This window comes from Anomalospiza imberbis, chromosome 8 (genome assembly GCF_031753505.1).
Source record: "Anomalospiza imberbis isolate Cuckoo-Finch-1a 21T00152 chromosome 8, ASM3175350v1, whole genome shotgun sequence".
In the NCBI taxonomy this organism is placed as follows: Eukaryota; Metazoa; Chordata; class Aves; order Passeriformes; family Viduidae; genus Anomalospiza; species Anomalospiza imberbis.
In genome coordinates, this window is record NC_089688.1 from 1614434 (window position 1) to 1639248 (window position 24815).

General features: G+C 44.2%; 2 protein-coding genes across 4 annotated transcripts; both read left to right on the forward strand.

The window, feature by feature from the left end:
* The first annotated feature begins 419 nt into the window (after window positions 1–419).
* LOC137477721 (nucleolar RNA helicase 2-like) lies at window positions 420–11755 on the forward strand. 2 transcript variants are annotated; one of them, XM_068196896.1, is made up of 15 exons: window positions 420–812; window positions 937–1221; window positions 2295–2370; window positions 3321–3499; window positions 4637–4754; window positions 5390–5575; window positions 6253–6398; window positions 6651–6800; window positions 7600–7761; window positions 8322–8441; window positions 8916–8989; window positions 9744–9903; window positions 10501–10635; window positions 11019–11063; window positions 11514–11755. In XM_068196896.1, the coding sequence occupies exons 1-15, from the start codon at window positions 435–437 to the stop codon at window positions 11679–11681; spliced, it is 2382 nt and encodes a 793-aa protein (XP_068052997.1). In that variant the 5' UTR covers window positions 420–434; the 3' UTR covers window positions 11682–11755. The 2 variants fall into 2 exon arrangements, with proteins under 2 accessions (XP_068052997.1, XP_068052998.1); XM_068196897.1 differs by having other exon boundaries at window positions 940–1221.
* Window positions 11756–12170: 415 nt separating this feature from the next.
* KIFBP (kinesin family binding protein) lies at window positions 12171–24141 on the forward strand. 2 transcript variants are annotated; one of them, XM_068196898.1, is made up of 7 exons: window positions 12171–12552; window positions 14906–15004; window positions 18528–18607; window positions 18721–18904; window positions 20030–20114; window positions 21881–21993; window positions 22694–24141. In XM_068196898.1, exons 1-7 carry the CDS (start codon window positions 12196–12198, stop codon window positions 23570–23572), a joined length of 1797 nt encoding a protein of 598 aa, XP_068052999.1. In that variant the 5' UTR covers window positions 12171–12195; the 3' UTR covers window positions 23573–24141. The 2 variants fall into 2 exon arrangements, with proteins under 2 accessions (XP_068052999.1, XP_068053000.1); XM_068196899.1 differs by having other exon boundaries at window positions 21884–21993.
* The last annotated feature ends 674 nt before the right edge of the window (window positions 24142–24815 follow it).

A 24815-nucleotide genomic window follows, 5' to 3' on the forward strand; every position in this document is an offset into this window, starting at 1 on the left:
GCCTACCTAGGGGGTCAAGTCCCTTTTCCCGAGCACGTGGAGACGTTATCTGGGATTACTTTACTTGTATGGAAAGCACTAACCAACCCCTATGGAGGGGCTCTGCTGGGCACGTTCCTAACCCTGAATTTCTGTCTGTGAATGATGGTGCTGCTACACTGGTGCCCCGCCGCCGAGCGCCCGGGCTTGCGCAGCTCCGAAATCCCTACGGTCTCTCAAAAGAGTGTGTCGTTATCGGCTTGTTGCACACCGGGGAGCTCCGCGGCGGGAGCTCCGCGGCGGCAGCTCCGCGGCGGCAGCTCCGCGGCGGCAGCTCCGCGGCGGCAGCTCCGCGGCGGCAGCTCCGCGGCGCGCCCAGCGAGGCGAGGCGGCGGAGGAGCTGACGGAAGGGCCGGGCCGGCGCGGCGGAAGGGGCGGCCCGGGGCGGCGGCCGCATGGGGGCCGTGTGGGGTCGGGCGGCGCGGCTCGGGCTCCCCGCGGCTCGGGCGGCGGCGGCGGTGCCGGCGGGCGGCGGCGGGCGGCGGCTGGGCTGGCTGTGCGGCGCCGGGGCGGGCCCGCTGCTGCCGCTGGCGGCGGCGCTGCCCCGCGGGCCGGCCCGCCCGCCTCACTTCCTGCGCGCCGGGGCGGAGCGCGCGTCCTGGGGCCGCCGCGCCGAGACCGGCCCCGGCCCCGGCAGCAGCGCTGCCGCCGCGCACCCGCCCGGGGAGCAGCCGGCAGCCATGCCCGCCGCCGAGCCCGAGCACAGCCCCGCCGAGCCGCAGGCGCCGGCCGCCGCAGAGGCGCTGCGCCGCGGCCGCCGGAGGAAGGTCAAGGTGGGAGCGCCACGTGCGGCCGCGGGTGCGGCCATTTTGTACGGGCGTGGGGGGCCTGAAGTCGGCAAGGGGCGGGCGGGGGGGAGGAACGGGTTCCCTCCGTGTGACCGCGGCTTTCCCGCAGCAGGAGGACACCCCGGGGAAGAAGGTCAAGCAGCAGGTGAAGGCGAAGCGGCGCGGTAAGGCCGAGGCCGAGCAGGCGCAGCCCGAGGAGAACGGGCTGGGGGACGGCGACTTCGAGCCCCCCGTGCCCAAGAAGACGAAAAAAGTGAAGGCGAAGAGCAACGGTCTGGTAGGAGAGAGCGACGCGTCCCAGCAGGCGGTGAAATCTGCCCCCGCTGTGAGCGGCGGCGTGACAGCCCCGGCTGCCCAGAGCGTGGCTGCCCGAGAGCAGGACAGCGACGCCGAGGTAGGCATGCTTTGCCAGCAAACCCTTTGTCTCGGTTAATTGACCTTCTGCTAGTAATTAGTGGGCTTAATAAGCACGTTCTGTGCGCTCTGTGGAGACTTGAGCTGTGGGACAGTGTGGAAGCACGAGGCATCTGTCGGCATTTTGCCGCTGTCCGCCTTGGTCCTGGGCACGGGGAGTGCCGCGCATCCCTCCCGCCTCTCATGCCGCCCGGCATCCCGCTCGGTCCAGGGTGAGCGAGGCTCGGTGGTGCATGCACCAACGCGTGGGAGCTGCTCCCCACGTGCTTTCCCCCAGCCGGGAAGTTTGCAGCGTGTCCTGCCGGGAAGGCGGCTGCCTAGGGGAGCAGTTCCCATGTGTGCTGCTCCTGGTGTCACAGCTTGTTGATGTCCCACAGCTCAGAGGTTTGTCCCCGCTGCACAGGCAGCCGCGGTCCAGAAACGTGCTGTGCTTTGTGCTGTGATGGCGTTTTCTCTCTCTGATGGCAGCACCGTTGAAGAAGTATTGGCCAGGTGTTCTGTAATGGAAAGCCGCAGTTATGCTCATTAATTCACACTTCTCTCACAAACGTGCAAGGGCCTTTCTGTGGGTAGTTTTGTGTCTAAGGTGGGAACGTGAGTCAAGAGAGTGCTTTTTGTACCTCAGGTGTAACTGTGTGACCTGTTAGATCTCTGAAGTAAAAGCTGAATTTTGTGTTTTGGGTACACTCGTGGAAAGTTCGAAGCTCTTTGCATGGTGTACCACATGGGTGTTTTCTAGAGGGAAAATCCCGATTTGCACAGCAAATTGTGACACCACATATGTTTTCTTGTGAAAAACAGTTTTCTCGTGGTTTCAGTGGACTTTAAGATTCTTAACAAATAGTTTCCATTTTCTGACTTACCAAGCATATATGTACAAGTGCCTACATCAAAAGGCTTTTCTTTTTCATTGAATAGAAGGAGGTATCTGGTTAAATTGTGCTTGTAAAGCAAATGCACAGCTTTTATTGAGTGGCTGTGTAGGGTATGTTCTGTGCTTATCTTGAAGGGATATTAAGTCTTTTTTCTGTTTTTTTTTTTTAATCATATTAGGAGCTGACAGAAGAAGCAAAAGAAGGCGACTTCTCCAATTTTCCTCTCTCACAAAACACTATCAACCTTCTCACAGGTTAGTTCATGTGGTAAAAGACATTTCTGTAAATGTTTGGTCAGAACTGTGCTCTGTTACTTGCATAAGCCAAGAGTAAATACTCCTAAATTGTGTTGCATTTTTAGGGTGAGGATGGCCTGAGCAGTAGACTCAGGGAATCTGCTGTTGTAAGTAGGAAGAAAGTTTTCTGGTTTGTTCAGTTTCAGATGCCTTAATATGAGATTTTTCTTCATGGAGTGGTTATTCCTAGTTAGACACATTCTCATCGGCATCATTCTGTGTATCTCCTGTTCCTATGTCTGCTGTCTACAATATTGCTTCTTAGCCAAGCCTAATGGAGTTTTGTATATGAAGACTATTTGCCTTGTGTGAACAGATTTTCAATTCTTTAAACAGATTGTTTATTCTCATAGTTTGGGGCCTTTTCATCTCTCTTTGTGATTAGTTTTGTGGAGGAAGTAATTGCTGTAGGGTTCTTGTCCCCTGCGTTGGGTAGATGTGCAATTCTTGTTCGTCTAAAAAATTCTCCTTGCTGCTTAGTTTTCCTTGCTCTGAAGTTTCTTTTGGATGTGTTGTTTCACTTCCACTGTGCAAAGTCTCTTTGAAGTTTTAGAATGTTTTGAAACAAACTGTGTCACCTTCTTGCCTTCAAAACCCAGCTACCACAATATCTTGAGCTGTGTCAGAAAAAACTTGTTGGGTTTTTTACTTCCCCTCCTATTGTCTTGAACTGTACATCACAAAGAAGACTTTCATCGTGGATACTCAACACTCATTGTGTGTGTGGGGGTGGAGCATCTTTTGATCCAGAGTGGGAATAAAACACAAAGATACATGGTTTTCTTCTAAGTTGCAATTTCTGTTGCGTGCTGGATTTGAGGTGGTGTGCCCTTAGTGTTTGGGCAATTTATACATGAGGACTTCTGTTAGTTCACCTTTTAGTGAAACCTCTTTCAATTCTCTTACAGCTCGAGGTATAAAATACCTGTTCCCTGTGCAAGTGAAGACTTTCCAGCCCATATATGATGGCAAAGATGTAATTGCTCAAGCTCGAACAGGAACTGGGAAAACTCTTTCCTTTGCTCTTCCACTGATTGAAAAACTTCAGAGTGTCTCACAGGATGGGAGAAGAGGCCGTGCACCAAAAGTAACTTACACCTCAGGGTTTACACCAAAGCCACCAAAGCGTGGCAGGTTTTGAAAGTGATTGCACTGTTGCATTGGGGTTTTCTGTTGGGGACTTCTTTGTCCTTTACTGTTTTTATAATAGTGAATACTTTGCTCAGATCAGGAGATAGAGTGTGACAGAGTTTTGCAGCATCACAGTAATGACACATTCTGTGTTTGGGGTCCCCTGTGACTGTGTTTGGGCAAACAGGGCACTGCAGCAGTGTCTAAGGAACTCCCAGGCTGCTGTCCTTGGGCATGTGGCATGCAGCTTTGGGGTTCAGTCCCCTGCCTCTTCTGAGGAGGTGTTCGAGTCACCTGGACTCGTCTCTGTTGCTGAGGTTGTTTCTCACTGTAAATTCCATGGTGGTAACTGAAGGCTTTTGGGTTTTTTCCTCCCCGCCCTCATGTCTGGATACTCAAGAGATGCAAGTGGAGTTTACCAGGGATGGAACTGGTAACCTGGTGCCAGTGATCAGATACCTGTTCCCATGCATTGCAGTGCATATGTTTATCATTAGGCTGTAGAACTGTATACAGTCTGCAGAATTGTGGCCTGCTTTATCCATTTGTTTTATTAACTGTAAAGGCAATGTAAGTTTTAAAATCTTACTGCCTGAAAGATTTTAAGAGATTAATTCAGCTCTTTGTTCTATTGGTTCTTTCTTAAATGTTGGAGGGAGGGGTAGATACTGGAGGAAGGCAGGTTGGTGGAGAAGAGGAAGGATGTATGGCTGGAGTGCATCACACTATGTATCTTTAAAAATCTTACTACACCAGATTTAGTGGCTGTTCCTACCCTTAGCGCTGAGCTGCACCTTTGTTGCCCTTGCTAATGTTGCTAAAGTGACTTTTATCTGGCTTTAACATAAGAAAGAAAATTACTGGTGTTCTAGTCTTGGTTATCTTGTAGCACTTTCCCTTGTAGCTCTGAGGCTCCTTGTGCAGCTTTCAGGTGGCAGGGAATATTAATATTAATGAGATGGTGGGAAGCTGTGGGCACCTCTGCAACAAGTGTAGAATGAAGATGGGAGTGCTGTTTGACATGAAGTAAACTCTTCTCCAACACCACCTCCCTAACACAGCTGCATTTTTGTCTGTTTTTCTCTCCCTTCAGGTGCTGGTTCTTGTTCCAACCAGGGAACTGGCCACTCAGGTAGCCAAAGACTTCAAGAATATCACAAAGAAACTGTCAATTGCTTGTTTTTATGGCGGAACTCCATACAAAGAACAGCGTAAGTAACTGCCAAGGAATTACTAATGGATTGGAGCTGACTTTCTCCAAAGGCACTCCATAAGTAAAAACGGGCTTTTTGCCACCTCAGACTTTGAGTTTGGTCAGGAACTCGATTGGCGTAGCTTTCGAAGGAAGCACACAGCCTGTGTTGAATTATTTTAGTTCCAATAAATCTTTAGGGAAAAGAATGGTTGTAGTTCTGTGAAGTGCCTAGTCCTGTTAATTTCTTCTTTATTGTGTTTTTGTGTGGACACAGACCAGGACTAAATGAGAGTCCACAGAAAGGGGAGATCTATCTCTGTGTCTCCAGAGGTAGCTGTGACCAAGTTTAGCTGGAAAACAGAAGTGTTTCCATGTAGTAGAGCTCTGAAGGTTCTAAAGTCAATTAATGGACATTATGGAATGGAAATTGCTGTGTTTCCCTGTAACTTCAGTGAGGTTTGGCTGGTACTCCTGACAGAGCAGCTAGGACTGCAGTTAACTGCAGTGTCTGTTACTTTGGATGTTGTGCTTTATTCTGAGGTTAAAGGGCAGCAGCTTTTTGCTTCTGAAATGAGAAGTGTTGCTGTTGCTAACTTTTTATCATGCTGTCTCTTAGCAGTCTGACACTGTCCTTGTTTCTTTGTCTTCCAGTTGATCTCCTTAAAAGTGGCATCGATATTCTGGTGGGAACTCCTGGCCGGATCCAAGACCACATTCAGAACAGCAAACTGGAACTTTCCAATGTGAAGCATGTTGTTTTGGATGAAGTGGATCATATGTTGGACATGGGCTTTGCGGAACAAGTGGAAGAAATCTTGGGATCGTCCTATAAGAAAGGTGAACTAAGACATCAGGAGAGGAACGGGGGACAATGCAGAAAACACAGTTATGCTGCTTTAGAAACTTTGGTGCACCTCTAACTTAAATTCTCTGTGTGATGCTAGAAAAGGGGAAGGGAGAGGTGGAAAAGGTTCAAAGAGAGGTGACAGAAGGCTGAAGGGCTGGAGTGGCATCTCTGGAAGGAGAAGAGTGAAAAAAACAGCAAACCCAACTCCCTAATCCCCAGTGTTCCTCATCCTGAGTGAGGTGACTTGAGTAGAGAGTTAGGGTTGTGGTCTGTCTGTACACTTGTCACCACAGAGAGCTGACAATGAGGGAATATTTGCTCTTTTCTGATGTAGTGGGTGTTCAGCAAAGCTGTAAGGTACTAGGTATGGTGCAGAAGGAGGTTATTTTAATGTGTGAAACTCCTTGCCACATTTCACTAGTGTGCCAGAATTTTTGAAAAGGCTTGAATTACTGGAAATAGAAATCTCAGTGATTACTAAGAGCAAGACTTATCAGTATGGCTTTGAAAGCCATGAAAAGCTGATAGCTGGCAGTGTTTCTTCACATCTTGTACAGACTTAGTGCACATAGAAACCTGTCAGTGTGAGAGCAACTCTTGCTCTTTTATCAGTTTTCAAGTGTCAGGGTCTGTTGAGATACCTGAAGTCGATGGCCTTTCCTTGCAGGCTCCGAGAACAACCCGCAGACGCTGCTGTTTTCTGCAACTTGTCCACGATGGGTTTATGACGTAGCGAAAAAATACATGAGAGATGAGTATGAACAGATTGACCTGATTGGAAAGAAGACCCAAAGGACAGCCACAACTGTGGAGGTGAGTTCTGCTGCAGGGCAGTGCACATCCTGAGAGCAAGTGGCCTTGATAACATGGGTTATGCACTGGCTTTATAAATGGGCGTGTGGAATGATTTTTCACATAGTTGACACACAGATTTTGTAAGCAGAGCTTTCATGTGGGACCTGTCATTTGCAAGCTTAAAAGAAATTAAAATGCTTTATTTGTTCATGTTGTCTGTCCTGTGTGTGCCTTAGATTAACATAGGTTTCTTGTTTCTTTCCCAAACAGCACTTGGCCATACAGTGTCGCTCATCTCAGAGGGCAGGAGTTCTTGGGGACATCATCCAGGTCTACAGTGGCAGCCGTGGGCGGACCATTGTCTTTTGTGAGACCAAAAAGGAAGCAAATGAGTTGGCTATGAATGCTTCTCTCAAACAGGTACCAGGGCTGAGTGGCTGGGATTGCCAGGGGTTGAATGCCCTGAAATAAATAGGAGGTTGCAACTGTGTGGAGAAAATTGTTTCTGTGCATGGTTTTAAGACTTGTTTCTAAAAATTCAACTTTGAAGTTAAAATATCCTCTTGACAGAGATGATGAATTTATTCCTTTGGCTTTAAAATAGTGCAGGACGTGGATCAATAGGAAATACACAGCCTATGCTGAATAACCAGGAGATAGTAATAATTGCAAGAAACAGGAGCTAGTGTAGTGGGCATGTCCCAACTTACATTAGTGTGCTTTTTGGATTCCCATCTCTTTATGGCATTTGGTCTTTGAACAGTCATTCAGGAAAATCCAACTAATGTGGTAGAATGAAATGTCTTGTTGCCCTTGGAAGGTTTGCCAAGGTGATCTGTTGAGCAAGTCTTTTGTGCTTGCTTGAATTACTGCTCTTTTTTTGAATGTGAGGAAAAGTGCTGCATTTTTTTCAGAGAAAATCCTGTTTGATACTGAATGCTGATTTATGGAGGGCGAACAGTGGTGGGAATACATGGTTTGCCTGTGTACCATCCACACTAAAACTTGCAGCAGTCATTTCTGCCTGTTGGCCATGGTGCTTTCACAGTAAATCCCAGAGAAGGAGCAAACAAAGTAGGATGTTTTATATTCCTTTGGTATCAGCTATGTAATTATTTTCTGTTGCTCTGCACAGTGTTTTGGGGTTTGCAGTTAATCTTCAGATGCTGCAGCCTAGACTCCCATTAAATGTCATGTTAATGGCTTGTTTTACTGACAGGATGCCCAGTCCTTGCATGGTGACATTCCACAGAAACAGAGAGAAATCACATTAAAAGGCTTCAGAAATGGTGTGTTTGAAGTGCTGATTGCAACAAATGTTGCTGCCCGTGGTTTGGATATTCCTGAGGTTGACCTTGTTATACAGTGCTCACCACCAAAAGTAAGTCATTAGAGGAAACTAAAATTGGATTAACTTTTTTTGCTGCCAGAATGATGGGTTATTCCTTTGTTTCATCAGAAGTATGTTCTGTTCCAATTCATTTTTGAATTTATGAATTTTTTGTGAATGCCAGGCCTAAAATTTCATCGTTGTATTTTTGCAGTTTGAGCTTTGATTAAAGTCTTGGGTTTTGTTTACTCTGGAAATTCAGGTTTTGACATTGTAAAACTTCTCTGAATTCTTTCTGAATGTTGCTGAGTTTCATAAAAATTCTAAAATATTTTTGCTGCTTTTTTCATCTTTTGCAACTCCGGTGGAGCTTTTTATTTAGAAAACTTAAAATGTCTGTCAGCAGTGTTTGTTAAAGCTGAGCAGCATACTTTGGGTGGGGGAGCACATGCAAGCCTGAGTGGTTTATGTGTAGTTGTAAGTTTGGGAATAAACACATAATAATGTGTCACTCCTTAGGCTTCTGAATTTGAATTTAGCTTGTGTTTAATCTGAAATGTCAGCAGTTTAAATAACATAAGGTTTTCTTGTGTTGATCTGAATTTGTGAAGGATGTGGATTCCTACATCCACCGTTCTGGACGCACGGGCCGAGCGGGCCGGACTGGCATCTGCATTTGTTTGTTTCAGAGAAGAGAAGAAGATCTTCTGAAACAAGTAGAGCACAAAGCGGTGAGTTGTACCTCAGAGCTCTGCTTAAGGAAATTAATCAGCTCCTAAAAGGACCCTGCCACTCTTAGACTTGGTAATCATGGGTTGCTGAGTCCAGAATGGGAGTGTCCGGTGCCATAAACGAGTAGGCCTAAAGTGCTGATATTTGGTGTTTGTAAATGCTTCTGTATCAGCCTGATCTTGCATTGCCTGAGTTTTCCCATGCTGGCGGTCCTCTCTGGGTGTCAGCAGGCAGGCTGGGACAGGAATGCCTACGGCAGACTGCCTTGCATCACAGTCTGCATGTACATTGGAGTAAAGTAGCTCCAGATTAACAAAGCTGGGAACTTAAAAGCTTTATTTTAGTTTTAGAAATGACTTAGTAAAGAGTATGTTGATCTTGCAAACAGTAAGTAGAGATTTCACTCATGTGATTTAGACAGGATTGAATTGTAGACTGCTGAAAATACCTTTAATTTGTTTTCTTGATTTCAGGGTATTACCTTTAAGCGTGTAGGCGTTCCCTCTGCTACAGATGTCATCAAAGCTTCAAGTAGTGATGCCAAAAGGTAAGTTTATTTGCCTGTTCTTAAAAATGGTTTAGAGATGTTGTTGCTCTAGATGCTTAGAGCTTAATGCACAATTTTAAGGGATCAGGCCTATATGTGAGCATGGCTTTGCCTATGTTGTAGAAGTCAGCTGCTTTGTGTGTAGCCAACATAAGATGGTATCAGTAAATCTGTGTGCGCTGAACACAGACATTTTCATAGACCATAATGTTCTCTAAGTTTTTGCAGAAAACAAACCTTTGTTTATAAAATCAGAAATAGTGACAGAAGAGGGAATTGCTGTCATGAGAGGAAACCGATTTTGTCTGCTCAGGTGATGTTGTGGAAGCAGTGTGCAAAAAGCAATCCTTGGTTTAATGAGGAGTTACTCTGCAGTAGTGAGGGTGTTTTAGCCCTGGCTTTTGTTTCCTTATATTATTTCTGAGGGTTGTGGCTTTTATTCCGTGCAGCTCTGTTTACGTTTGCCGCCCCTGTGGTGGAAGTTACCTTGAAGCAGGTTATTATAATTAGTGAGGATTTGACCAGTATAAAGTAGATGATGGGCGTGGTGTTTGGCTTCACAGTGTACTGAAAAATGATGGGGGGAGCGGTTGTACCAGAAATAGCATTGCAGAAGTATCTCTTCTTAGTTTCCCATCTTTTTGTTCCCTCCCTGCCTCTTTCAGAAATAACCCGTTTAGGGTATATCTTAAACATGGCTGCCTTTCACAATGGCCTTTTCTTATCTCTTTAAACCCATCTTGTAACTGTGTAGGTTGCTGGAGGCCGTTCCTCCCTCTGCAGTGGACTACTTCAGAAAATCAGCTGAGGAGCTGATAGATGAGAAGGGGGCGGTGGCTGCCCTGGCTGCAGCCCTGGCACACATTTCTGGGGCAGCTCACATCCAGCAGCGCTCCCTGCTCAACTCAACAGCTGTAAGTAATGATGTACCCCTGGTAAAAAGGATGGATGCGTGAATTGCTTGTGTCTAGGCCATGTCTGACATCTCTTTCCCAAGCTGTTTCAGCTGGGTTTCTGAATAGCTGTTACCCAGGCTCCTGGTGTGTTGCATGTTCCTTAGCTGAAATCAGCTCTTCCCAGGAGAAGCCTAAAATCGGTAAATTTTGTTGTGATGAAAATGGAAAGAATTTCTCCGGAGACTGAAGTGACAGAAGACTTTGATGCTCTAAGAGAGTTTAACTAATGACATTTTACAATTAATGACAATTTAGAAGCAAATAGATCAGTTTGTGCTGTTGTGGTTCCCCCTTATCAAGAATCTTCTACATTTGTCGTAATGCAAGTATAGCTTTTGATTGCCTGATCTCAAAGAGATCTTGACTGAAGGAAAGTACAGCACTTCCTTTTCTAATGCATTTAGGGAGAACGTGGCCCAGGCCGTTGTGTGGTAACCCAATTTTGCATGTACCGTGTGATAGTTCTTATATCAGTTTGGGGGTTTTTTATCTGGTTTCTAGCAGCAGGTTTGACCAAGTTTAGCCTTGATAAACCTTTTCCTCTGTTTCCTGCAGGGCTTTGTGACCATGGTGTTGAAGTGTTCAATAGAGATGCATACCATGGGCTATGCCTGGCGGGGGCTGAAGGAGCAGCTTGGGGAGGAGGTCGATAACAAAGTGTCCGCAATGCGTTTCCTCAAGGGGAAGATGGTAAGCTGGCCCAGCCTTGGCAGTGAAGGGATTTAGGGCTTTGTGTGTTCACGTGTTGCCAGTTTGTGCAGGGATTGAGGCTGGAGTTCTGAAGTACTGGTACAGAATGTTGGTACTGCACTGTCCCTACTCAATCTCAGTTCTCAGGAAATGGTAACCTATCATGAGTATGCTGTTTATGCATATGCTATTGGGAAAAGAAAAGGCTTTGATATTAGTTGAGGGCTTTAAAAGACTTATTAGAGATATTACTCCTATATGATAATGCAGAAATTGACTTCTAAAAAGAAAGCATCAGAAATAATATGTAGTGGGATTGGTTATTGAGGCCTTTATTCTTTCATTGTAAATCTATGCCTCTTTTTGTTTGTCTGGTTTTTTAGGGCGTGTGCTTTGATATCCCTGTTGATGAACTGAGTAATATACAGGTATGTTTGTGTAGCCAGAGCTGGCTTTAAAACCTGAGGATTTGAAAATTGGCAACTGCCATGTAAGATTGAGTATGGGGTGTTAGGGAGGTTTGTGGTTTAATAATGATTTTGCATAGGCAACAGAGTGATTAGAAAGAGCACAGCATAATCATTAGAAGATACCCTGCCATGCCTCTTCTCATTTCCATTCCCATGATATTACTCGATTTCATTAAACAAGATTCTATGGTCTTTGGCTTTTCTGTGTTCTGGCCTCTCCAGTGTATTTGAGAGTTCACCAGTTTCCTTTCGACTTCATTCCCTCTTGTCCCTTGTGATTGTCTATCCTTTGTCACAGGACTGTGAGTGTCTCCCAAGGAAGGGGGATCTAATGGCCTGTTTTGGCAGGGGTGGGATTTGTCTGGAAATGCCTTTGCGTGAAGTGTGGTTCCATGGGTCTTGTTTCAGGAGCAGTGGAGGGACACGCGGCGCTGGCAGCTCTCGGTGGCCAGTGAGCTGCCTGAGCTGGAGGAATATCCCCAGGAGGGGGGACGAGGGTTCTCCAGGTTCGGGAACAGCAGGCAAGGAGACTTCAAGAGAAACAGCTGGTTCAAGAGTGGAAATCGGGGACTTTAACAGAGCACTCGATCGACCTCCCCTGCAGATAATGGGACTGAGCTGAATTTTATGAGGCAGTAAAAGCCTGTTAGCCTCCTCTTTGTCTTATTCCTTGATAAAGCAGCCTGTCTTTGAGGATGGCGAAAAATCACGTTTGCTGAAATGACTGGGTGTTTTGGGAGATTTTTTTTTTTTTTCTGCCCAGCAAAATAGCTGCTGCCTGTAAGGGCATCTGTGACCCTGTGGGTGTGCCTGGAAACTCAGCCCTGCGAGGGAACAGAATTCATCTAAAGCACGGACAGTGACCACTCCTTGCCTCCTCAGCAGCGCTAAAAAAATCGGGTTCTGGGATAAATCTTTTTCGGGAGAACGGGCCTCAGCCCCTGCGCGCCGTTCCGGGAGCGCTGCTCGCGGGTGCGGGGCCGGCCGTCCTTGGGCCGCTCCCTCACGGCGCCGCTGAGGGGCGCGGCCATGGCGGGGGCGGGGCCGGGCGCGCGCGGCGCGGCGCGGGGCCGGGCGGGCAGGCGGGAAGATGGCGGCGGCGGCGGCGGCGGCGGGCGGAGGGTGGCCCGCGGTGTGCGAGAAGTTCCGCGCCGCCCGCACGCTCTCGGCCGTGGAGTCCCTCAAGGATCCCGAGACGGAGCCGTACCGCTCCAAGTACAGCGCCCGGGCGCTGCTGCAGGAGGTGAAGCAGCTGCTGAGCGCCGCCGAGGAGGGCGGCGAGGCGGTGCTGGCCGTGCGGCGGGCCGTGCTGGAGTACGAGCTGGGCGTCAACCACACGGACACTGAGGAGCTGTCGGCCGGCGAGGAGCACCTGCAGCGCTGCACGCAGCTCCTGGAGCCGCACCGCCTGTCCCCGGACTGCGTGTCCCTCTACATACAGGCCCAGGTGGGCTGGGGCGGCCGCAGGGGCCGGCGTGAGGCGAGGGGCTCCGGCCGAGCGGGGCCTTGTGTCTGTGGGCTGGGCCGGGTGCTCGCTGCAGGGGACTGCGGGGAGACCCAGGGCGCTCCTGACAGCTGCTGCTCGTTTAACCATCATAAACACAGCGGCACTGGCGTTCAGTTCTTGCTGGAAGGAATCATTCGCAGGCGGTGGCTGTTGGAAGGGTGCTTTTCTGTTTTGAGCCCCCTGCTGATGCCTCTGGGCGTGCAGAGCATCTGAAATATGTTCTCATTGAGGCTGGGTGTTGATAGATCAGCGTGCTCTTCTGGACAGACTGAGACAAAACTTGTAAGAACTGTGCAAGAATAAATGAGAAAAAGACCTCACTACGTCCAGAATTTGTGATTCCTTAACTCATTGGTTGCCAGAGTGATGTTGGGAGATGCTTTATTGATGCATTATCCTGAAACTATAAATTGTTTGTTTTTCAGCATTGCCTGTTATAGTCTAAGCTATTACATTTTGTCCCAGATGGATAAATACAGTTTTGTTGGTGCTTGAAGTAATAATATTTTCTCTTTATTCTGAAGAAGGGAATACTGTTAGCAAAATTAGTTCTTGCTATGTGAGGATTCACAGAAGGGCCTTTACTTGATCACTATCATGGTAGCTGGTGGTTAGGTATCTGACTCTAGATCATGAAATAGTCTTCTAGTGCATGAAATAGAGCTGTTATTTAGATATCTATGTCAGAAAGGGTTGCCCTAATTAGGGATGGCTCCATAGTGCTTCCTCGTCAAACTGTCAAGGAATTGTGGGCTGACATGGAGAGGTGGAAGTGAAACGATGAATGTCTCACACTGGTTAAATTAGGTGAGTTGTCTGGGACAGTGAGGTTACATCTGCTCCTTGTCCTTCCGCTGAGGGTTTGGATACACTGCTACAAATCTGTTACCCTTGGGAAGGTAAGGAAATGGCTCCAGCTGGAGCAAAGATAACATCTTCCCACACCTTCCTGGGGAGCTGTGGCTCAGGACCAGGGATTCCACTGTGCTTCTGAACTGGTGTGCTGGAAAGCAGCTCTTCTCTCTGTTAGCCCAGAGTCTGCATGGACTTCACTGTTTCGGGGCTTTCAGGAAGCAGCAGGATGAAGTTTGTTACGTGTGTGGAGTGCTGTGGTCCAACAGCGCTGGCTCTGCTGGTACCTGGCAGTGTCCTGAGGGGTGGAGCTGAGCACAGCGCTGGGAAATGAACCCTCAGCCCTCGGTCCCAAGGGCTGTAACAGCCTTGAGTACTTAATTTAAACCAAGGGGCTGTAACAGGCTTGAGTACTTAATTGCAACCATTTCTGATTTATAATTTCAACCATTTCTGATTTAAAAGCAGTGATTGCCATCAGTGGCAGTACTTCTCCACCTTGTGGGATGTCTGCAGTGTGTTGCCACAGCACTGATTGGTATTTTGTAGGAAGAAGCATTCCTTTTTCCTGCTGGGCCTCTTTATTTAGCCCCACTCCTGATTTCTGAGCTTTTGCTTAAGATTGTGTTTCCCAGTCTCTGCCTAATGGAATCTGGTCTGTTCCACTGCTTGGCCTTCGGCAAAGTGTTTCAATTCATGAACAACATGTGATGTGCTTTCTTATAAAAATAGTAGAATGGAATTGAAGGTGGCAGAGGGCTGGCATACAGCTACACATTCTAATTATTTTGAAGGTTTTTGGGGTTTTTTTAGCTCTCTTGAGCTTTGTAACAGCACTGCCTAGGATTTAAATTAGCACATCATTCAGATTATTATCAACACCATCTTATTAATAAAATTAGAAGTACTTTTTGTCGAATTTGGGTACAAGATGCAGTTGCTTTCATTTAAATTTGAAGGCAGTAGTCTGTCTATAACTTTTAGACCTCAGAGGTGCTTTTCATCTTTCCATGATTGAAAATATACAAGCATTCATTCCTAGCATATTTTTTTTCTTGTTAATTTTTTTCTATGGAGTCATGTTAACAAATTTCTGATTTCCGGTCTCTTTTTATGATATTTGTCTGTGATGTAGAAGCTGCATGAATTGGATGCAGAACATACTCCGTGGAAAAAACTCATTATTTGAACACAGTAGTCCTTATCTAGCAGAGTAAACAGAGAAGGACTGAGGTGCATTTTTTGTGTGAAATTTGCTGTGTGAAAACCCCATCCCTTTTGAGCAACTCTCAGTGAAATGTGTGGGCACAATTTCTGCCTTTATGAAATCCATTGTATTAGAACACACACATATATAAGGATGAAGACTGATCAATTATTTGGGAAAAAAAAAGTGTGATTAAAATGGAATGTGACTATTTTTTTTTTTTTTTACCTTTAGAACAATCTGGGGATCCTGTGGTCTCAAAGGGATGAAATTGAAACTGCACAAACTTACTTGGAATCTGCAGAAGCCTTGTATAATCAATACATGAAAGAGGTACTGTGTTCATGTCATGGCAGGTCTTACTTCCATGTGCCACTTGCAGGTTAAGTAACCTATGAAATAAACATGCAGTGGAATTTTGAGTTTCTGTGCTTTATACTGGCTGCTGTGATACTTATGGCAAGTGCTACAAGTTGTACTGCAGTGTAGGACAAGGCAAATTAGAGCATTACTTGCTGATTTCATCACAGAAAAAAATTTGCTCAAAAATAACGGTCCCTTTTAAAAGCCCTTTAATAATCCAAAGTTGACGCCTGGTAGAATTTGGATTTTAATGAGGACTATTATTAAATATTGTCTTGGAAATGCAATAAAAATGTCCATTGCTTTCAGTGGGAAAAGGAAATAAAACTAATATTTGCATGGTTTGCTCTGACTATGCAGTGTTTTGCAGGGGCAAGTAGTTTAGTTCCATATCCAAGAGGACAATCTCACAGACAGCTAACCCTCTCATGCATATTAAACAACCTTTTGAGCTGTGGATTCTGCTGTGCATCCTACAAAGACTCCCTTGTGCTATTTTTAAGCTCTTTGCAAAGCTGTTCCTACACTGAGTTGCCTCAGGGGCAGTTCTGGAGCGAGCTAAAAACATTTGTGGCCTTCAAGAAGCAGTAGCTGTGTCTCAGGACTGCTGAATAGGTTGGACAGACCTTAGTTTCATGAAATTAGAGGTTTAGTTCAGGTTTTACCATGAAATTGGTTTAGAGTACTGATTATACTTGTGGAGATTTAAATTTTTTTTTTATTGGTTGGTTACTGGCCTTTTTCTGCCTTAGCAGCCATGCTGGCCTACAGTGATAGGAGAGGTAATGGATGTAGAGGAAAGCCTCTCTTGTGCTGAAAACCTTGTCAGCTTAATTCCTGCCCTCTGGACCATTTGGGCTAACCAGAGATACTGCATCCCTCTACTTAATTCCTGATGTTCAACTTTGGTATTTATACCCAGCCCCAGCTATCACATGACTTCCGAAAGCATCTGGCACTTGCTCCAGTTATTAAGAAATTAAACTGGTGCTATGGTATAGTGGATTAAAGTGCTGCCAGGTACTTCACATTTGCACTGTAGACTTTTGTGAAACTAAATTTTTGTTAGTAGTGCTTACTGAATATTTCTTCTGGGGCTTTGCTGCCTGACTAGCTGTAGTGGTTTTGGTTTGTTAATTTGAGATTTTTTGGTTAATGTATTAATGAGTGTGGTGGGTTTTAGTGTTGGTTAATTATTAGAGTATTTTTTTCTTGTTGTGAGGTAGGGTTTGGAGAAAGGTAAAGTAGGTTTAAAAGTTTAAAAGAGTATAAAGAAAAATTTATTAACAGTAATTAAAAGAAAGAGTAATAAGAATTAAACTTTTAGAATACTTCTCCTTGTAACTTTTTTTCTTACTGACAATGTAAAGAAACAAAACGTAAAGTTTTAGTTAGTTTGCTACAAACTAAAAAAAATCCCAAATTAATTTTGTTTTTAACATATATTTTTTCACAAAAACATATACAACTTTCTAACAACTAAAAACCTTGCATCACTTTTGTAAATACTTCCTATACAAAACCAAAGCACTAGGGTTGTTCATACGTGATGATCACTTGCCACACTTTTCCCCCCCAACATTATTTACCACTTAGAGTTCAAGGCATTCTGTAGCCAAACATAACTATGCTTTAAGTCTTCCTTTTAGAAGAAAGCACAGATTCATACAATGATGTGAACATTTGTCTTTCACAAATTATAAATATGTGAATATGCTTTTTGTAACATTCCCCATTTCTAGGCTATCAGGAAGCCTTCCTGTCAGAGAGTCTTTGATAAACTCTTGATGATGGAGACATTTTCCTGAGCTGGTGGATTTGTTTACTGACTGGGTCTAATTAACTTACAAATTGGGTAGGTGATTTCTCCCCCTAAAACAAAACCAAGGCAAAGAGCTTGGGCTAATGAAGTCCACTTAGAAACGAGAGTTGGAGAGCTCTTTCTGAGGATAAGTAAAGGCAAAAGGCTTGATATCAGAGATAGATCTGTAGATACAGGAAGGAGGCAAGAGTTTTGCTTACTGTGTCATTTCAGTTCTTTGCAGGAATAGCTCTAGTCTTGCCAGAATGCACTCCAAATCTTGTTAGAACATTTGTATCTAAAGAAAACAAGAGGAAGAGTTATAAACTCACCTCTTAAAAACCTAACGAGGTCTAAACAAAAACCTACAGATTAAAAGATCATATGCATAAATCTACATGTCTCTGGTAGGTTAAACCTGCTTTAGTTTACTTGTCACTATGTGCTTCAGGTACATTTGCTCAATTTTTAAGATGAGTAAAACACTTCTATTAAAAGAAGTAAACGAGTCCATTCAGAGGTTTTTAATGAGAAGCAGCACAACCATAGTATGTGTTCTTCCCTGTAAAGTGAGTGTATTCTCTGCCCTTGTTCCTGTTCCTGCCGAAGTCAGTGTTAACTCATGAAAAGTATTTATTGAAACTGATTTGCATTTGTTGCCTTACTGTCTCTTGGGCTAAGAAAGAAGTGGGGTTAGGAAAGGAAAGGGTTAGACAAGCTGCATACTAACCTGGGCTTTGTTGCTGGCAGGTAACGTTGGACACCCTTCAGGATGCACTGTGTAATGGGAGAAAAGCCCTCTTTAAAAGATGGTTTCATGTGGATTGGTAGCTGAAGTTATTCACAATTGCAAAGGAAATGGAATAAGCCCAGGCTAATAAAGCTCTGCCATAAGCAGTGTTAATGTGTTGGGACTGCCTGTGAGCTGTCTGGTAACATTATTGACAGTTGTCTTAAGGCAGATTTGGATACAGCAATGCCAAAAGGTGTATAGCTGTCTGTGTAAGGGTTCTGACAGAACTTGTGGTTTAAAGAACAAAAAAGTGCTTCTAATGATGGGAGCTACCACGTTTAATAACTTGCATGCAGGTTATGCCCGACAGGAAGGTTTAGCAGCTTCATCCTCCAGAGACATTGCGTGTTGTCTCATTTGTTTCAGTGATCTTGCCAGCTTGTGGATTCTGGGAGTCCCTTCAGAGCAGCTAGTCTTCACAGCAGCTCTGCTGAGCACTCAGCACTTCGTGTTCTCTGCAGTACTTCCTGCAGGATGTTTTCTTGCTACTGATCAGTGCAGCTGGGAAAACGAATATTTCACACTTGAAGGCGCGCTTGGTATTAACTTGATGCCTCAAAGCCCAGTATGTTACTGTACAAAATAAAGATGCCCAGTAGAGTCCTGTAGAATCCAGGCTGAGTATCTCTGGTGCAAGCAGCATGCATTGCTTTAAAGTACATAAGCAGAAGTCTCCTACAAGCTGTGAGCCTTGTCATTCCGTGTGGAATTGTGACTTTCATCCTCTAAATCTCCTGAGGGTTGTGGAATTGCTCCAGAGAAGTGGCACCGAGAGGGGGTACGTGAAGCTTTGTTGAATTTGGGATTGGCAAATGGTAAATGAGGTGCAGCCAGGAGAGGGAGCACTGTGCCACAGAGTAAGAAATGCAGTTTGCTGAATGTGTTGTGTACCCTCGCAGGATGGAAATCCTCCCCTGGATCCCAGTGAACATTTCATGGCAGAAGAAGAAAAACTCACAGACCAAGAAAGATCTAAAAGGTGGGTGTTAAGCAGCATACTTCCGTTATTATTACGTTTTTTTTAAATTATGAGGTTGTATTTAGGGATGGAAAAAAAAAGAAATCTAAAGAGACTGTTGGTTTTTTTTCCAGATTTGAAAAAGCCTACACGCATACTCTGTATTACCTGGCACAAGTCTACCAGCACCTGGACATGATTGAGAAGGCTGCTCAGTATTGCCACACCACTCTGAAACGACAGCTCGAGTACTGTGGCTACTACCCAGTGGAATGGGCACGCAATGCTGCCACTTTGTCACAGTACTATCTCTCCAAGGTAGTATATCCAGGGCTTTTCTGCTGTAATTGTGCCATTAATGTAACTGTCAACTGAAGCAGTTGTTCAAACAGCTCTTTGAGACAGCGCTCCAAGAGGAATTGAAAATGTGCACCTACAAAACCACAAGTTGTCTTCTGACATGAAGCATCTGTCAGTTTTTTTTCTGAAGAAGACATGGTGGCTTTCCTGTGGTGTTGTGATGGCAATGGGGAAGATGAACAGGGGTGTAAACATGAGAAAAGCTCTATAGTTAATGAAATATTAGCAGTGATGTGATGTCATGTTCAGAAGTAAACTTCGGGGTTATAATAATTCAATTTAAATTTTTTTATTATAAAAAGTGTATTATAAAGTTTGAAAACAAAAAGCATCTGAGGGCCAAGGTATGGCTTATTGTTTACTATAAATGATTGTCTTTTGTGCCTTAGCATGTGCTCAAGAGTTTGTTTGAACCTATGGGAACATTAAAGTGAATGTGTGAGTTGGTAGCTGTTTGCCACATGTTGACTCTATAAACAATTTACCGTTAGAAAGTGCTAACACAGGAAGCTTTATGTAGGAATTTCTATATTCCAGGCTATTTAGGTGCTCTTTTCTGATGCTTAAAAAGATTCCTGCCCTACCTAAGGCAGTTAATGCTAATTTCAATAGTAACTCCTAATTTCCCTATCTTTTTGATGCATTGATAGCAGTAGTTATTTAACAGTGCACTGCCAAATATGGGTAAAGGAATCTAGATCTGACTCAGTGTTGACTTGTATGTCCAGCTGCTCCCACCAACAGCCCGTGGTAGTGTTTGCCACAAGGCATCACTTCCTTCACCTCAGGGCAGCCAGAACAGTCAGAACATTCAGTGTGCCTTGCAGTATTAAAGGAAAGGCTTGGTGTTGTGGCTGTGGTACAGAAAAAACAGAAATACAATCAGAAAAGATTGTATTCAGTCAGAGGAGTGGAGAAATTGTGTTTTCTTCCAGTGCCTGGGGAATATGTTCCAGGGCCTCTCAGTTCTGTCATTTTTCTTATGGTCATGTATGCTCACTCTCTGAGGGGAGGGGTTTGGCCAAGTGACAGCAGTGCTTGAGCTGCTCCCACCCGTGCTAAATGCTGCTCTGTTTCTCTCAGGAATGCTTTATGGAGGCTCGACACTGTCTAGCAGCAGCCAGTGTCATCTTTAGCCAAGCTGGACAGGTGCCGTCTGCTGAAGATGGTAAGCTTATAAAAACGTTTTGAATAAAACTATTGGAATTAAGCATCACTACGTATTAATGTTTAAAACTGAAGTTTAACAACATGTACAAAACTTATCCCAGTGTTAAATTTTCTAAAATATTTTTCACTAGGGTTGATTGTTTCTGAAAAGTGACTGCTACTACAGCTCAGGATTGGCTATGTGTAGACCCTCTGAAGAAAAGTGCTTGTTTCTGGTGTTTCAGAAAGCAATAATTTAGTAAAAGTGAAATTTAAAGCAATATCCACTTCAACAGTGGCAGTGTCTCTGTTCATCCATTTGGCTTTGTACATGTGCTAAAAATGCAGTTTGCCTCAGTGATCAGAGGGCAGTCATTCTTTGAACCAAACCAGATGCTTCCTGGGAATAGCTTTAAAAGAGGGAGCAAACTTGCAGCTTTTAAAACTCCAAATCCAGAAGGTACTTGTGTTGTCTTTTCTTGCTGGATGCTGCAGCCTCATCAGTGGCTGGTTTTGGAGTTGTAGCTGCCCTTTTGTTGCTTGGGCCTTGATGCAAAGGAACAACTTGGCAGTCCAGTGTGAATAGCAGTAGAAGAAATTTTTAGAGAACTGACTCTAGTTTTAAGGATCTGTGGTTCCATGATGGTGTCAGTTTTAGGCCTAGTCTTTCCTTATCTACAGCACACCCTTCTGTGTCTGTCTTGGGAAAGTGGAGGCTTCCAGTTGGTAGAGCTTTAATTCATGGAGAGGGAGCAAGTATGAGTCAACTAGGTTCTATCTTGATTTCTTCCTGCACCACACAGAAGTAGTGATAATCCCCTTTGTTTTGGTGAATGATTGCTTATCCTACCTTCCCTTCCTTTTCATGGGACAGAGAGCTGGGCTGTGGACTTGCAGAAGGTTCTAACTTGCAGAAAGACCAGTACACGGTCAGCATTGGCCATTCTCAAGCACTTTCATTTTATTTTGTTAATTGGAATATGAACTAACACAGACATAATTAATAAATGTACCTTTTCTTAGATTAGCAGCAATTCTTAATTCCTTAATAAGAAATTGATTAGCTCTAATAAAAGATAATGAGTGCAGTGGGTCTGAGTCTGAAGTTGGCTTTTTATTTGGTGAACAGAAGTCTTGCTGTCCTGTAGGAATGTCCTCTCTTTGTTCAGCTAACTCACTGCCTTCTGCATAGAGACTGGGAAATAAGTTTTCGTTGAAATCTGTTTGGCTTATGAAAATGTTATCTTGAGATATCAACAGTGCTGCTGTTTATGATAGTGAGGAGACTTTGGAGAGAAAAATACAGAAGTTGTAGAGCTAAGAAATGTTACGTTTGTACCAGGTAGCTTAACCAAAGGCAGTTTCCCCTATTTTGTTCCCTTTTTTGGTAGCAAGTCTGGGGCCCATTGCAGTGCAAATGCCCTTACTATCCTCAGAAACAATTACTGGGCAGACAGCTGAAGCTCAGAAAATTAATTATCTTGATTTCTTTCTCGTACTACAAAGAGACCTGGAAACCTTTTCCAGTAAAACACCTTGAAGATGAAAGGTCTTTTTAAAGATACATTATGATCTATTTATGTTCAGAACTCATACGTGACAATTCCTTGTTAATCTGTACGGGTTTCTACCAGAAATGACAGTTTACAGAACTATTACATAAACAAACATGGAGAACATGAGGAAAATTAAATACAAGTATATTCTTCGCATGGAACATTTGAGTTGGAGTTCTTGCTGGAGTTCTGAACTTCTCTTAAAGTTTTTGTGTTTATGTCCATTCAGCAGATGAAACAGAGCCAGACCAACAGGACCTTCCAGAGAGGAAGGCTGAAATTGCAAGGTGTTGGATTAAGTATTGCCTGAATCTTCTGCAAAGCGCTCGAAAATTGCTTGAGGTAATAGAAAATCTGTTCTGTAGCTGTCACTGTCTAACAGCAAACTAAGGCTGCTTTGATGTTTGCAAGAGGAGTCAGTTTGCAGTTGGTAACAAGGCATAAGCAATTGCCCAGTGAACATGGTATGCTTTGACTTAAATGCAGCACTTAGGAGTAAGCACACAGATAGGGGATGAACTCTGTAGAGTGATCAGTGCATTGCTTTTACAGCAACTTCACAAATGTTCCTCCTCTCTGCTGCATTTTCTTGCAGCTTGATTTGACAGATTCCTTCTTATTTAACTGCTAGTAAGAACATTGTCCTAATATGCAACAGTTTTCTGTGCTGATGTTCTCATTCATTGAAGCATTTGATTAATTCAGATTTGATTCAGTTCACTTAATTTGTTTAAGTATTTCTTCAGATGTTTAAACCAGCATTTCCTGAAATGTTTTGTGAAGCAGAGCCTTTGGGCTTAACATTTATTCCTTTGGCTATTTTGTCACACAGGGTAGGAGGACTGAACCACCTTAATTTTGTGTCTTTTCAGAATTGATAATGTAATTTACATGATTCTTTTGTTAATATAAGGCCTCATATATCAACGATTTCTCTTTTGTCGCGTTGCTCACTAGTTTGTATTTCAAAGGTGACTCAAAATGACTCAGTCTCTCTTTGTAAGCCAGATTCGTTTTTAATTAGCATGCTTTCTCATTTCAGGATAACATAGGAGAGCTGGATCCAGACAGGCAATTGGAACTTAAAGCCCAAAGGAAAAAAGAAGAGGATGAAAAAGAGAAGGGCAGGAAAAAAGCTGTTCTTTTTGGAACAAGTGATATATGTGACTCTGTTTTAGCCATGGAGGAGAAAGTGAGCAGCATATATCCTTTAGATTTTCAAGAAGCCAGAGAAGTCTTCCTGGTTGGTCAGAACTATGTTCAGGAGGCAAAAGAGTTCTTTCAGGTCGATGGTTATGTTACTGACCACATTGAAATTGTTCAGGATCACAGTGCTTTGTTTAAGGTACTTGCTTTCTTTGAAGAAGACTATGAGAGGCGCTGCAAAATGCACAAGCGTAGAATAGACATGCTGGAGCCAATCTATGCAGACCTGAACCCCCAGTACTACCTGCTGATCTGTAGGCAGCTTCAGTGTGAGCTAGCTGACACCTATTATGAGATGATGGATTTAAAGGTAGCTATTGGTAACAGGTTAGAGAAACTAGACTCGCACACAGTTAAAAAAATTAATTCTCTGGCTCAGTTTGCAATCAAATATTACGAACTCTTCTTGGATTCTTTGAGGAACCCTGATAAGGTGTTTCCTGAAAAACTCGAGGAAGATGTTCTTCGCCCTGCAATGGTGGCTAAATTTCATATTGCACGACTATATGGTAAGCTCATTACTTCAGATAGCAAAAAGCAACTGGAAAACATGCAGACATCATTGGAATATTACACATTTCTGGTAGACTATTGTGAGAAGTATCCAGATGCCGTCCCTGCCGTTGAAACTGAACTAGAACTCAGTAAGGAGATGGTGAATCTTCTTCCAGCAAGCATGGAGAGGCTAAGAGCAAAGGTGTCTTCATTAGTGTAAGTGCTTGCCTTGGAGGCAGTGGGCACTATCAGAACAGTCACCTGTCCAAGCCAGTGCTGTGGCACAGCTTCCCTACTGAGTGATAGAAGTCAGGTGTCTGCAGGGGCATCCACCTAGAGCCTGCACTAGTGTAACCTTGTGAAAAACTCAGAGCTCTCCTGGTCCATAGCTCACCCACACTAATGGTATAAACTCTAAATGTAAAGTATAAGTCCAGCTAATGCTTTGTACTGTGTGTCCTCTATGTAAATATAAACCTTTTCTCCCTCACAGCTTTTTCTTTGGTGTATGATTCAGTTTTTAAGTGTAGTGCTGTATGAAAATAGTTTCTTTTAAGATAATATTCTTCTCTAGGAAATTTTTTTCTAATAAGCCTGAGGCACTTTCTTCCAACTAGAATGCATTTTATCTCTTCTAACGTTTGTCCCCAGAAAACTTTATCAATGTGAAGGGAACTTGTTTTCAGTATTTATTTTGTATGTTGCTTGTTGTTCTTTTCCCTTGTTAATCAAAACCTAGTTGATAGAGGCTCAATAAATGGACTAAATGTGGCTAAATGTTTCTTCAGAGTCCTTGGAATTCTGTATCCTGTGTCTTACTAAGATACAATACATTTTCACTTTGGCCAAAATAAGTAGTTGTGAACGTTTTTCCATATGAGTGTCTTCAGGAAAAGCACATGAGCAATTGTAGTGCCAGAAGCCAGAGCAAGAAAGCAGCCAACTCTCTTTGTGGTGGGAGGAGATGCTCTGCTCTTAACACACGGTAGAGTATTCACAGGCTACAGGTCCCGTCCCCTAGTGCTCCAGACATTTGCCTAATACAGCTTGATGCCGTGGATGGCTCAGGGAGCCCAGGTGCTGCTCCTGGGACCTGTCTGAAGTTGTTGGAGATGAAATACAGGCAGAGCACACAGTCCAGCTGCATAGCAAGAGATGATGGCCAGAGCCTCCAGGGGACATGGTGCAGGTGAAGGAGGAATGTGGCTTTGTGCAGTAGTGCACCCACAGTCCTGTCGCTGACGCGGCGACAGGGTGGGGAGATCTTCACAGCACTAGAGGGCATTGAAGGGGAATTGTCAAAATAGCTGGATTCTTCTGGAGATTGAAGGGCAGGAAATGTCACATTTGCTTAAAGGGTGTGAGGGGAAAGCATGTACATCTGAAATGTGTGGTAAAAATATCTTCTGCAAAGAATTCTACAGGCTAGACTACTAACCACAAACAGGCCAACAAATGGGTGC

Bases quoted from the DNA above. Each gene is read 5' to 3' on its own strand.
- LOC137477721 (XM_068196896.1), top strand. From the start codon at position 435: ATGGGGGCCGTGTGGGGTCGGGCGGCGCGGCTCGGGCTCCCCGCGGCT. The intron at 8,990-9,743 runs GTAAGTTTATTT...GTAACTGTGTAG, and splicing joins TCAAGTAGTGATGCCAAAAG to GTTGCTGGAGGCCGTTCCTC. The intron at 11,064-11,513 runs GTATGTTTGTGT...GTCTTGTTTCAG, and splicing joins ATGAACTGAGTAATATACAG to GAGCAGTGGAGGGACACGCG.
- KIFBP (XM_068196898.1), top strand. From the start codon at position 12,196: ATGGCGGCGGCGGCGGCGGCGGCGGGCGGAGGGTGGCCCGCGGTGTGC. The intron at 12,553-14,905 runs GTGGGCTGGGGC...TTTTACCTTTAG, and splicing joins CCCTCTACATACAGGCCCAG to AACAATCTGGGGATCCTGTG. The intron at 20,115-21,880 runs GTAAGCTTATAA...ATGTCCATTCAG, and splicing joins GGTGCCGTCTGCTGAAGATG to CAGATGAAACAGAGCCAGAC.